At 47.6% G+C, this 13,652-nt stretch overlaps 4 protein-coding genes across 4 annotated transcripts; 3 read left to right on the forward strand and 1 right to left on the reverse strand.

Annotated features, from left to right (window-relative positions):
• Nucleotides 1–314: 314 nt before the first annotated feature.
• EDB93DRAFT_1080274 (26S proteasome subunit P45) lies at nt 315–1,992 on the forward strand (the record flags this gene model as incomplete). Its single annotated transcript, XM_041445521.1, has 6 exons — nt 315–554; nt 625–750; nt 801–1,200; nt 1,251–1,543; nt 1,598–1,895; nt 1,952–1,992. The coding sequence occupies 6 exons, from the start codon at nt 315–317 to the stop codon at nt 1,990–1,992; spliced, it is 1,398 nt and encodes a 465-aa protein (XP_041310767.1).
• A 397-nt stretch (nt 1,993–2,389) lies between these two features.
• Nucleotides 2,390–7,802, reverse strand: EDB93DRAFT_1129326 (P-loop containing nucleoside triphosphate hydrolase protein). The gene is made up of 22 exons (XM_041448873.1): nt 7,473–7,802; nt 7,350–7,422; nt 7,105–7,297; nt 6,881–7,054; nt 6,644–6,827; nt 6,338–6,591; nt 6,200–6,283; nt 5,022–6,149; nt 4,931–4,969; nt 4,799–4,871; nt 4,621–4,748; nt 4,545–4,573; nt 4,418–4,491; nt 4,288–4,370; nt 4,197–4,237; nt 3,836–4,144; nt 3,479–3,783; nt 3,305–3,428; nt 3,117–3,250; nt 3,009–3,064; nt 2,771–2,954; nt 2,390–2,713 (listed from the first exon to the last, which is right to left on the reverse strand). Exons 1-22 carry the CDS (start codon nt 7,685–7,687, stop codon nt 2,602–2,604), a joined length of 3,996 nt encoding a protein of 1,331 aa, XP_041310768.1. The 5' UTR covers nt 7,688–7,802; the 3' UTR covers nt 2,390–2,601.
• Nucleotides 7,803–9,996: 2,194 nt separating this feature from the next.
• EDB93DRAFT_66965 (kinase-like domain-containing protein) lies at nt 9,997–12,365 on the forward strand. Its single transcript, XM_041457050.1, has 10 exons — nt 9,997–10,520; nt 10,571–10,799; nt 10,848–10,913; nt 10,963–11,156; nt 11,211–11,342; nt 11,390–11,550; nt 11,602–11,676; nt 11,727–11,968; nt 12,022–12,121; nt 12,172–12,365. Exons 1-10 carry the CDS (start codon nt 10,090–10,092, stop codon nt 12,207–12,209), a joined length of 1,668 nt encoding a protein of 555 aa, XP_041310769.1. The 5' UTR covers nt 9,997–10,089; the 3' UTR covers nt 12,210–12,365.
• Nucleotides 11,874–13,647, forward strand: EDB93DRAFT_66788 (uncharacterized protein). The gene is made up of 3 exons (XM_041457046.1): nt 11,874–11,968; nt 12,022–12,121; nt 12,172–13,647. Exon 3 carries the CDS (start codon nt 12,351–12,353, stop codon nt 13,515–13,517), a length of 1,167 nt encoding a protein of 388 aa, XP_041310770.1. The 5' UTR covers nt 11,874–11,968; nt 12,022–12,121; nt 12,172–12,350; the 3' UTR covers nt 13,518–13,647.
• Nucleotides 13,648–13,652: the final 5 nt, after the last annotated feature.

Raw genomic sequence — 13,652 nt, forward strand, 5'->3', positions numbered from 1 at the left:
GATGGGAGGCTTAGACTTCGTCAAGCAATTCTTTATGGTTGCATCGATTTCAACGACTTAATGTTTATATCAATAAGAATTTTTAACAAAAAAAAACACTGGTTTCATTGCTGAATATTACATGGTTTCGGACCAGTACTAATTAGCTATAGCTAGTGATGCACAAATATGATAGAATCTCGTCGACTCTCGTCCTAGAGAGGTCACGTTGTTTGTACCACTCCGATTTTCCCTTTTTGGGAGGGGTTACGCGTCGGCGAGTATCTCAGTTCAGCACTGTATCATCAACTTCTACCACCCGCTTCTCAATTCACATGTCCTCAACTCCCTCCTCAGACCCTCCATCAGAACCTCCTGCAGATAACAACGTGCAGAAGCCAGATGCGCCACAGCAACCAGAAACTTCACCTTCTCCAGGTCAGGACGGCGTTGAAATGGACGTAGAGCCAGATCAACCCGCAGAAGAGACTTGGGATGACATTCCAGAAGAGATAAAGGCTTTGACTACGGAGGAGATTTTGACCAGAATACGGCTAATTGATAATGATATTAAGGTGCGTCGTTTATATTTTGCAATACATTTACCGGAATTCAGCTCAAGAGTACTTTGTCCTGGTGATGCAGGTCATGAAGTCGGACACGCTACGATTACAACATGAGCAAAACGTAATGAAGGAGAAGATACGCGACAATGGGGAGAAGATTAAGCAAAATAAAGTCTTGCCGTATCTTGTTGGAAATGTGGTAGAGGTACGCACAACCAGGTTATATCGTCACATGCCGTTGTTTATCTGCCATAGATCTTAGACGTCGATCCTGAATCAGAGGAAGACGGGGCAAATCGTGACTTGGACTCAATGCGCAAGGGCAAATGTGCCGTCGTGAAGACATCCACCCGACAAACTGTTTTCCTCCCTCTTATAGGTCTCGTGCCTGCCGACCAGTTGAGACCTTCCGACCTTGTCGGTGTTAACAAAGACTCTTATCTGATCCTCGACAAGCTTCCGACTGAATATGATTCACGCGTCAAGGCAATGGAGGTCGATGAACGCCCAACAGAAACCTACACTGATATTGGTGGCTTGGAGAAGCAAATTGAAGAGTTGGTCGAAGCCATTGTTCTTCCGATGGAGCAGGCAGACAAGTTCAAGACCCTGGGCATAAAACCGCCGAAAGGTTGTTTGATGTACGGGCCACCAGGTACGTATGCATCCTATCTACATGCGCACCATTGCTTATATATTTGATAGGTACTGGGAAAACTCTCCTTGCCCGTGCATGTGCAGCGCAAACAAAGGCTTGCTACCTCAAGCTTGCCGGTCCTTCACTTGTTCAGATGTTCATCGGTGATGGTGCTAAGCTTGTTCGTGACGCGTTCGAACTCGCCAAAGAGAAAGCACCTGCGATTATCTTCATTGATGAATTGGACGCTATAGGGACAAAGCGTTTCGACTCAGAAAAGAGTGGTGATCGTGAAGTGCAGCGAACGATGTTAGAATTGTTGAACCAGCTTGATGGTTTCTCGAGCGACCAGCGAATCAAGGTGATACTATTCACTATCGATGTGATATGCCTATACTCAGTTCACCTTGTCCAGGTCATCGCAGCGACCAATCGGATTGACATTCTTGATCCCGCCCTTCTCCGTTCAGGTCGTCTGGATCGTAAAATCGAATTCCCACTACCAAACGAGACAGCTCGCGCCCGTATCCTAGAAATTCACTCACGGAAAATGACCGTCAGCCCAGACGTGAACTTTGAAGAGTTAGCGCGTAGCACGGACGAGTTTAATGGCGCTCAGTTGAAGGCGACTTGTGTGGAGGCTGGTATGATCGCCCTGCGTGAGGGTGCTACCAAGCTTGGGCACGAACATTTCCTAAGCGGAATCGCTGAGGGTGAGCAACTTATTTTCAACGACTATCTTTGATAACTTTCTAACTGTGTCGTGCAGTACAAAGCAAGAAGAAGAACAATTTGATGTACTTCGCATAGGTTGCCTTGTCGATTCGTTCCGTTGTGGTAGACTCGCACTTAAATTTTCACCCATGCCACTATCATTTCCATCGACAGCTCTATGCTGTTCCGAGGGCGTGCGAGTACACCTGCTGTAATACTGTTGCTTTCGCCAGCTGCTTGATTATGGCTACTAACATCATGTTACTTGTTCCTGGACTCCTTGAGCTCAATATCGTGTCACAGACTGAAATCTTTTGTCCGTTTTCCGTACATGTTCATCTTCGCGAGATCGTGCAGCTCTATCACAAAACCTCAATCCTAAATCCAACCCCTGTCTCAACTTGTGATGGTACACTTTATAGAGGCCTTTGCGAGAGCCTTACTCAGGTTTGCATCTGGTAGAAAGAGTTATCACTTAATCAAACAGGTTTGATCATTTTTGACGCTGCCTTGGCCACAACACAGTAGCTCCCGCAATCATATATGCATTGTCATAAAAACAACTGTAAGTCCATTGACCTGCTCCGTATATTTATTACTATTGAATTACGATATGCCCGAGTGATGAGTGGAGTATGATGATATGGTAATTACACTTCTAAAGTTCATCGAGAATATACCACTCGTACTAACATGACTGGACATCTATTTCTTGCTTAATGCTTGCAGTTGGACATATTCGTAGTAGTCGCCCTTCAGCGAAAGGAGTTCATCATGAGTGCCAGCTTCGCTGACGCGGCCTTCCTTAATGAAGTATCTGCGAAAGAAAGTATCAATACGGATTGTCTCTGGGACATCAATAGTGAATTCTTACATGCAGTCAGCATTCTGAATCGTCGATAGACGATGAGCTATTGCTATCGTCGTACGACCCTTCGCAGCTTGATCAAGGGCCGCTTGTACGACCTTCTCAGAATTCGAATCCAGCGCTGAAGTGGCTTCGTCTAGCAGAAGAACCTTCGGGTTGCGAAGTAGGGCACGGGCTATCGCAATACGCTCTAATTGGGGAGTAAACACTTTGGAGAGAAACAAGAAAATCATCGGTCACGCACGCTTTTGCCCACCAGAAAGTTGCGACCCTTTCCCACCGACTTCGGTGTCAAAGCCACTGATCGTTATGTCAGTACTGTATTCGCTTAAAGTGACAACTGGAGACATACTTGGGAAGAGATTTAATGAAATCCAGAACATTGGCGTTGCGGCAAACAGCTTCAAGTTCCTCTTGAGTTACCTCGGACTCTGGCTTGATGGCACCTAGCAGGATGTTAAAGCGAATGGTGCCGGCGTAGAGTGTCTGAATGATGAATGAGAGATCAGACAAACTCCCCCCAGGATTCTATTTGCTTACTGGTTCTTGGGACACAAGTGCAAGCTGCTTTCTGTACTCCTGAATGTTGAACTCGTCGATGCGTTCGTTATCAAGCAGAACCTGGCCAGACAACGGATCATAGAATCGCTCAATCAACTGGATGCTGCAGTACAGCATGAGATCACTGAAATGTCGAGGAAAATGGACACCTACACTGTACTTTTACCGCACCCACTGGCACCAACTAGAGCAACATATGTACCTGGCTCAACTTTGAACGATAGGCCGCGGAGGACACGGATGCCAGGACGAGTGGGGTAACGGAAATGAACGTTCTCAAAGCGAATTTGGCCCCTGACGGTTTCTCCGGATATCTTCTTCCCTTCAGGCGACTCAGCATCGATCTCTGGGGTCGAATCGATGAGCTTGATGATTGCTCCACCAGCACCCTTGGCAGATGAGATATCCGGTACGAAGGCGAAGACATTGCCAGCTTGAATTGCCCCAAAGGTTGTGCTCTGACACGACATAAATCAATGGAAGGCTAAATGAGGTCTCTTCTCGACTTACCATAAGTGCAATGAAGAATCCCGTGATGGTAATTTTAAAGGTCGAGACGAGGAGTGAGCCGTACCAGAAAATTAATGAGATGACGAAGAAGGACATGGCTTGAGAAAGGGAGTAAAACAAGCTGCTCCATATTACCGTACGATTCGACCTGCGCAAGGGCTCTTCTAAGCTGGCGCTGTAGAGCCGTAAAAAGTCTTCCTCGCGCGTTAGGGATGCGACTGTACGGATGGCTGCCGCAGCCTCGCATGCAAGCTGCGCTGACGACTCATGTGCTGCCTTATTCCGTTGGTCCTTCAGGACAACCACTCGCTGTAGTTAAGTCAATGTCTGCGAGTTCCAAAACAAATATGATGTTACATACCAAACGAATATATCCCGCAGAAATAAGCACCGGAATACATGCTGCATTTGGAAAGTAAGTGGAAGTTCAATCATGTTAAAGGACATCGCACCCATTCCGACCAAAGCCGGCTGCCATGCATAGGACAACCCGATCACTGACCCGGCGATCACTGTCACGAATGCTTGCACGATTCTGCTCAAGCATGAGAATTAACCCACACTACAATAACGTCAACTTACGCTCCAAGAGTAACGCCAGCGAGGCCATTTACTTTCTGCGGATTGTCGCTCAGATTCGACGTCAGTGCACCAGTCTACAAAATCCCGTCAACAAATGGAACATCCATATACCAGTGGAAGAACTTACGCTGTTCTCCTCCTTGTCAAAATATTCAACTGCCAGGCATTAGGTTTGATAGAGAAAAAAAGGTTGTAATGCTCACTGTCTTGACGAAGGATAGCCTTGAAGCAGATTGACCGTAACTTAGCCGTCAAAATTGCTGCAGAGGATGCGAAGTAATAGTTTTGGAGACCAATAGATAATGCGGACAAAATGGCGATGATGAAGAACCTATTTTGAGATTTAGCCGACACAGCCTGTATATACGCATAAGCACATACCATAGGGCATTGCGATCGCCATCATAACGTCTCTGAGCGTTCGTCGGAGCAGAGAATCCAGTAATTGCGTTACCTATAGGAAATATATCAATGTGTCACCCCAGAGATACGTAAGAGTCAAAGGTTCCTCACCATATACAATACCAAATACAGGATAAACAGCGCCAGTACCTAGTTGTCTGGCATGTCAGAGTAATAACAAGGCACTCTTAAAGCGACATACATGTTGCGAAGAAAGCACCAATTGCATAGCGATGCAATCCTTCCCGATTAAGAGCTCCGATACGTTTGAACAAGTAGAACAAACTATATTCGTCCTCGTTAACCTCGGCCTTCGCTTTCTCCTCAATGCGTTTGTTTACGATATCGCTGGTTACCGAATGATTAGTGGGTTTGCGATCGAGCGGAATATCTTCCAGGATGTCCTTCTCCGTATCTTCTTCGCCCCCAACTGTTAACGTGCCGCTCTCGACTTCACGTGTCTCGCGCAGCTTCTGTGCCTGGACGAGGCGTGCGTATGGGCCGTTCTCATCGGCCAATAGCTCATTATGGGTGCCCTGCTCCAGAACGAGGCCGTCTCCCATGACAAAGATCCTATCCGCATCTTTAATTGTTGAGAGTCGGTGAGCGACGGTGATAGTCGTGCGCCCAGCGGCAGCCTTGTCCAATGCATCCTGAACAATGCCCTCGGATTGTGTATCAAGCGCACTGGTGGCCTCGTCAAGAAGGAGAATGCGGGGATCGGAAACGATGGCACGAGCGATAGCTATACGCTGCTTCTGCCCACCTGATAACAAGAACCCACGTTCGCCGACCAGAGTGTCATATCCTTGCGGAAGTTTGGTGATGAAACCATCAGCATTTGATTTGATACATGCTTCTCGAACGAGTTTGAATTTCTCTTCTTCGGAGGCGTTCTCGTACGGGGTGTTGATAAGACCGTGTAAGACATTGCCTTGGATCGTTGTCGCAAAGAGTGTGGGTTCTTGGGAGACTAAACCGATCTGAGATCGCAACCACTTTATGTTCAACTCCCGCACGTCAACACCGTCAAGTTTGACGGAGCCACTGGAGGGATCATAGAAACGCTCGATGAGTGAAACGATAGTCGACTTTCCAGAACCAGATGCCCCGACGAGTGCAGCGGTCTTACCAGCTGGGAAATTTATGCTGAGACCCTTCAGGATACGGACGTCGGGGCGGGAGGGATAACTAAATCTGACGTCATCGAAATTGATCTCGCCGATGACCTTTTCAGGTTTCAAACCTCCTGGATCAGCGGAATTTATTGCGGGGGTACGATTGATCGTAGCATATAGCTTAGCAGCAGCTCCACGTCCGTGGGTGATCGCTAAGATAAATTATGAGGCGATGCAAAATACACAAAAGAACTAAACTTGCCTTGCATCTCAGGTGCAAGAAGGGCCAGAGAGAACGAACCAATCAAGATAGCCAGGAACACATTTACGACTGCGCCGGCATTGGCTATATTTACAATATTAAAGGATCTTCTATTGCTCCAAGAACGGGAGAACTTACCGAGCCCCTCGTTGATAAGGGTAGTGCCAAAATCGAAAGCGAGAGCATAAGCGGAATAAATGATAAAGAAGAAGCAGGCCAGCCCTCCACCATTCCAAATGGCACCCTTGGAGTTAGCAGTGCGTGAGCCATCGATGTGCTTGTCATACAAAGATGACAGGAATTTCTGAGATCCAAAAGCTTGCGCAGTTCTGACAGTGGCAATGACCTCCTCAGCAAGGGTTCCTCCCTCGGCGATATGGTTGAGAGACATTCTATATTGAATCGTATCAAGGGACCTTCGTTCCCTAGAGAACAAACACTTACTGCATATACTTGGAAACGAATTTGTTCATGACAGTTCCAGTTATGGCGATGCATGGAAAAATCGACGTCAATGCCAGAGCAAGGCGCCATGATCGAGCATATGCCAGGGCGAAACCGGTAATGAATGCGGCAATGAAGCTCACGACGATGGGGACTTTTTCGGATATGCCTTGCTGCACCAAATCTATTTGTTACGTCAACAAAACAGAAAAAACAATAATATGGACCGATACTGACGAGTATCAGTTTGAATGCGAGTGGCAACTTCTCCTGCTCCGACGTCATCAAAGTAAGCGATTTCTTGACGGAGGACCGCCTGAAGATATTGTTCTCGTATTCTTTTCGCATTAACCTCGCCGGTGTAGGTCCAAACAGTCATGTACACATATGTGCACACAAACATGCCGACACCTGTACACACAGTCAATGGCAGTTTGATAGAAAGACAGGGATTAATTCACCGATGTATGTCAGATACGAAGCATCTAGTGCAGAACTCTGGCGAAATCCTGCTGCAGCGGCGTTCAGAATCTGTTGAGCTTGTGCAATGACAGTGGGATCGCCGCTTTGTATCGATTCAGTATAATTGTTTTCTGCCAAACTGAAGTTGACAAAATCTTGGGTTAAGTTACCGAAGAGCAGACTCATGAGAGGCTGATGGACGATACGTAAACGATAGGAGATGATTCGGTATTGACGGACTCACCTGAGCTGCTCCAGCAGCAGCCGCACACACCACGCCGATAATGTCAATTGTGATCTCGAACTTGGTAGAAAACCTGTTGAGAGGTCGGGTTGAGAGACGATTTGAATGTAAAAAAGAACGCACTGGAACAGCGAAAAAAATGAGACAGGCGGAGAGGCTTGCGCCAGCTTTGCATTCACAGCAACATCATCACGATCATCTGGATCCTCTTTCTCGACCTCGATGGACGCACGCTTGTTCCGGGAAAAAAACCCGGGCTTCGACTTGATTTGTGATATACGAGATTCCTGAGAAGGAGGCCGCTTCTCGCCATGCACGGACAAGTTGTTGTCTGACATGACCTTGGAAGAACGACAGGAAGCGCGATTAATGGGCTGCTGAGGATGGGCGTACTTGCATGGACCTGTTAGATTAGACAGGGTCTAATATTCAGTCGGGAATGGAACGTTGTAGCATTACGCTGACTTGCGGCATCTCTGGATATATACCAGCAAGGCCCGGTCACGTCAATGTGATTTAGTCATCTTTGCAATCTCAGTGCTCCCGAGGCATAGGGGACCCAGGCTGCCGAGGTAACACCCACGAGGTATATGACTGTTTCCTTCCACGGTATGTGAAACCCTGTACGACATGCTGCGCGTGTTGGATTCGAGACTATGGTACTATTCCGAAAATCTGAGCAGCTATCAGCATGCCTAGTCCTCTTCGAGTTCTTACCGGGCCCGAAAACATTCAATTTCAAAATCCATATAAGTCGAAGATGATTACATAATCCCGTTGGGACCTTTCAATTGCCCTTTCCCACACTCATGTCCAAAAATTTTTAGTATAGTACCGTGCACCAATTATTATAAGGTTTAAATGCGCAGCTGGTCACCATGACTAGTGCTGACTGGCTAGGGGCAGCTGAGCTAGACAACAGCTTGGAAAACATGTTTTTTACAGACTCGACTTTCTGAGTAGAGTTCAGGTGGGCACACTTACGCCCAAATCCTAGCCCTGAATGACTACGAGTATCAAGATTCAAGTTCCAAGTGTAGTTCGATTCGAGGGCATGATTCGATATGCTCCTTCGATCGGAGGTCGACCAGGCACGTCAATTAGACACTCGACTCAGAGGTTTCACATGTGTAAGTAACGTCGGTTACTACTCGCTCAACTGACTGAGCAGCTGCAATCAACTTCGAGCCGGGGCCAATCAGTGTAAACTTGACGGGCGGCGATGTATCTTCCCCTCGCATTAGATCCTATGATATCGTGTCAGGATCGCCGCTATCAGACGCCACTTACCTTGCTTGGGTCATGAGACCGTCCTGATTAGTAGTGCTCAAGGTATTTCCCCGTTTGATATTATGGGGTCATGGGTCAGATACGGGTTCTTTTCCCTTTATGCCAACTTGTTATCTTCGTGCTTTAACAAATTTATCAACAGGCTCTTCGACGTCGAAGGATGTATTCGTCGTCCATCTCCGCCAACGAAGGCTGGTATCATACGTGCGCTTTTGAAATACAATCATTATCTAAAGTCTACACACAGCATTGACTCATGTTGACCTACAGATAGAAAATTTGGACCGAGTCAGTCAGCCACGCACTCCCAGGGAAGAAGCAGAAGGAAGCAACCCGTTTTTGGTATACTTCCGGCTACCAATGCATTGTCCGATGAGTCGCTTGAAGCGCGACTCGTACTAGCCTCATGACGCCACTTGCTACGATCTGGTAAAGTTTTTTTCGGACAATTACCAGCAAGCCCCCGCCCGCATTAGACTTATGAATCACAATGGATATAATTTCCGATAGGTATTGGTCATCTTGCCCATCACCAACATAGAAAACACCGCGAAGCTCTTTTCCTTTCATCGTTGTTCAAAAATTAGCCTCGACATCATCTGGGATTCAGCCAACGTTCAGGTGTACTACTTTTGCAGGAAAACCTTATGTAACCCAGTATTCGAATTTCAAAAATTAAAAATACTGGTGGAACGTCATGCTCTCTTCATGAGAGTCCACCGATGCATGGGAAGGGGACGGAGACTTGGCGACCATCATGAAAACGCATTTCGAACTGCCCTAAATCAGGGGGACTGCCGGGGCCCTGCCCTTGCTGTTAACGTTGCAGCATATAGGTGCGAATGACTGGCCCATCAGGCACTTTACTGCTTCCCTGAATTTGTGTCGTACATCAGTGCTAAGTAAGCTTGTGCTTGCACTATCTTGGACCACCAACGGTGATCCGGTCTTCCTGGTTCAAGGGAGTTTCCGTCGGAAAACTTCAAGTATTAGTCCTGCGTTGGGTTTTCCGACGGGATGTTACTATTACATGCCTCCTTGGCGTTGAAAAGAAGCAAGGCTCCTAACGCCGTTGGCTTGCTAGATATTCCAGTCTATTCTTGCACATTCCTGCTGGTTAGAGGGGTGTTGGATAGGGGACCGTGGAGCCAATCGGGAATCGCACAATGTTAGTAAGTACAATTTTAAGACTTTCGTCATTGTCAATGTGATACAAGTCTAGCGCTCAGTCCTATATATATTGTGGTCGAGCTTGGGTTATAATGTTACTTGTAAGCTCGAGACGCGGTTGTCCGACTTGGCCCGTCCTAAATCGACTTTTGCCACGTGCGATTGCCGACTTTCTATAAACTGTAAAACCGAGTGTAACATAGTCCTTTTGTCACATCGTTCCTGTGCAAATTCAAACATTAGCCATATAGTATTTTCTTCATTTGCTCGACAAGACGCCATGTTGAAGGGATTCGGCAAATTAACTAAAAAAGCTTCAACAGCCACCTTGTCTGCTGGATGCCCAGACGAGCCTCCGCGGTCGACTACTCCGACACCGAGCAATCCTGGGGGAAAACCTACTTCACGGACCGGTCTTCTTAGCATACGCGTTCTATGGGCTGAAGGCCTGGCCCTTCCTGCAGGCACCACGATCCCTTCTGCTGTCCAAACCGCGCTATCCACGCAACAGGCCAAGGTCGCCGCGTCGGTGTCTCCCTCAAGCGTAACCCAGAGGCGCCTCGTGAAGCGTCATGGCGCCAAAGACAGTATCCAGCGTACCCAATGCTGGTGGCTACCCTACCTGGTAATGGAGTTCGAAGTCAACCAAGTCCTCATTACCCCACTGGGCGGTGATCTGGAGAAACCACTGTATATGTACCAGGCCCAGTTGTGAGCGTTCAGTTCATGTCACGTATAATTCGTCCTCAATTCCCTGCTAGCGATGTCTCGCGCCACTCAGAAATTTCAATACAGTGCTACTTGAGAACCGAACAGCCCAAAGTCGGCAGTGATGGTTTAGCGGATGACATGGGCAATGATATCTTCATGGGCGGAATCAAGTTCACGCCGGACTTTGATAATATTGGTGTTGTGGGCCAAGACCAGTGGCACGACATGACAGGTGGCAAGGGAAAGATTCAAATTGGTGTGGCATACCAGCCTAGCTCTGTCAGTGGTTTCGTGTTTCGAGCTATGAGCGACTAACAAGGTTGACAGGGACAATCTCTGACTATCGACGAATTCGAGCTCATCACGGTCATCGGCAAAGGCAGCTTTGGCAAGGTAGGTTGCAGTATTGACGCGTCAATAGTCGCACTTACGTTCCTTGCAGGTCATGCAAGTCAGGAAGCGCGATACCACGCGGATATATGCACTCAAGACCATTCGAAAAGCTCACATAGTCGATCGAAAAGAAATCACGCACACATTGGCGGAGCGGCTCGTGCTCGCCCGTGTCAACAACCCTTTCATCGTGCCTCTGAAATTCAGTTTCCAATCCGAACAAAAACTGTACTTGGTACTTGCGTAAGGTTATTTCAACGTTCGCCTCTCGATGTCATTCACGACTGCACCCATTAGCTTTGTCAACGGAGGAGAACTTTTCCACCACTTGCAACGCGAACAACGGTTTAACGAGGAACGATCGCGATTCTACAGTGCTGAGTTGCTATTAGCTCTGGAACATTTACATGAGCTCGACGTTGTATACCGGTGGGCGAACCGTCTTCCTTTTTTGTGCTGTGCTCATTGGAATTCAGTGATCTGAAACCAGAAAATATTCTTCTGGATTATACTGGACACATCGCATTGTGCGATTTCGGGCTATGTAAGCTCAACATGAAGGACTCAGACACGACGAACACGTTCTGTGGCACACCGGAATATCTTGCACCAGAGATCCTGAATGGTCAAGGATATAGTCAGTTCCGCCTCGTCGCCTGTCATATGATTTCCTGACCATATATTTTAGACAAGTCGATTGATTGGTGGACTCTTGGTGTACTTTTGTACGAGATGCTTTCTGGTCTTCCACCCTTCTATGATGGTTTGTCCTATCACTGTATTTGTGTCTCTGCCATTGACCGTCCACGTCAGAGGTCACGGACAAGATGTATCAAAAGATTCTTTCTGATCCCCTCACTTTTGGCCCCGATATTGGCATAGAAGCCCGAAGCATCCTGACCAGTCTTCTCAACAGAGATCCCTCGAAACGACTTGGAGTGAACGGCGCTGAGGAGATCAAGAAACACCCATTCTTCGTAAACCACATTGACTTCAAGAAGCTTCTGCAGAAAAAGATCCAACCGCCGTTCAAGCCAAGTGTGTCAAGTCCCGTGGTAAGTGCATGTCTCCGTGGGAGGACGTGTTTGTTGAGTGCGTCGACGTTTAGGATGTCTCTAACTTCGACACTGTCTTCACGGCCGAGGCGCCTATCGACAGTTATGTTGATGGCTCCCACCTCTCATCCACCGTTCAAGCTCAGTTCGCTGGTATGTCAATTACGACGTCCTTGGAATTTGACTCACCCTGTCTGCCATAGGATTCTCGTATAATGGTTCCAACATGCCTATCGGTTGATAGGTCATCTCATTCTCATTTCATTTAGTGGACATAGCACTGGTATCATATATTTGTTGTCACCTCGCACGTACATTCTGTAATAACTGCTCAATCAGCGTATTTTGGATATTGATTAGTTCTGTGGTTTTTAAGGTGGCGATGACAGGGGTGATGAGTCTGCTTAGTCAGAGCCAGCCAATCACTGACGGTCCTCAAGTGCTTACAACCATGGCCACTGTCGCTCATCACATTCGTTCGGACTATGATCCTGCAGATAGAGAGCGGCTAGAGAAGGAGACAGGTCAAGTTCCAATAGACGAAGAAGAACAGTGGAACGCAGCGCCAACTTTCTCTGCTACTCGCCGTGCCCCACCTCCTTCCTTTGTTCCCGCGCGCATTCAATACGATGAGTGGGGTTCTGCTGTTTCACTTACCCGTACAGTATCTTCGAACGCCTCTGCTCCAGACAACGGGACCTCTGAGTGGTACAGAGCTCTGACAAGAGATAGCTCTAAGACGTCGAAGAACCAACCACTAACACCCAGATCGTCAAGCACACCCAACGAGGCTCCCAAACCAAAGAAGGAGGCTACAACCAAGAACAACTGGTTCATCAAAAGAGCGCTTCAGTCTGAACCATCGAGCAAACCTAGTTCTCCCGCACCATCATTAGCGGACCTCCTCGCACGAGATCCACCACCACTACCATCGGAGGAACGGTTTGTTCCTCCAGTCTGGCTGGCGATAGGGCCATCCAACAAAGGCTTCGGTCTACTACAGAAGGGTGGCTGGAACGAAGGAGAAGGGCTCGGTGCACACGCCGTTCGATCTCTACGTCCAGCACGCACATCTGCGTCAACCTCGCATGCGGGGGCAAGTACTAGTACTAGCACTAGCATACCACTCGACGACAAGGAATCTCGAGACACACTTCCCGACGTCATAGACCTCACCCAATCCGAATCAGAGCCAGAAGATGATGACTTTGAATCTTTCCACCGATCGCTTTCCCTCCCGCTCCCTCCAACGTCCTGTGCATCTAAAGAACCTGATCCGTACTCACAGAAGTCGTTGTTGACCCCTATTCCGACGGTACTTAAATCTGACCGCCTCGGGATTGGTTTGAAGGCGAAAACGGAGGGGCCATATAAGCAGTCGAAGAAGCGGGTTACTCATAACCAAGCGGCATTGGCATCCCACATTAGGACGTCTGAGGAGCTGCGAAGGAAGAGAGCTGAGGTTGGTCGAGGTCGAAGAGGATTTGCAAAGGTACGAAAGCGCGAAGAGAACGAAAGGAAACATATGCTCGCATATCTTAACACATAGTTTACGACTTCAGTTTAGCTTAAAAGATCAAACTCAAGTGAATTGCATGAAAAACTACAAACTACACACGAGCAATAAAGTCTTAATAAGTGACAGCCTTTTTTTACATACACAATGCCATGATGTGCAGACACT

The sequence above is a fragment of the Suillus bovinus genome, assembly GCF_016758785.1.
Source record: "Suillus bovinus strain UH-Sbo-P2 chromosome Unknown EDB93scaffold_10, whole genome shotgun sequence".
Lineage (NCBI taxonomy): Eukaryota > Fungi > Basidiomycota > Agaricomycetes > Boletales > Suillaceae > Suillus > Suillus bovinus.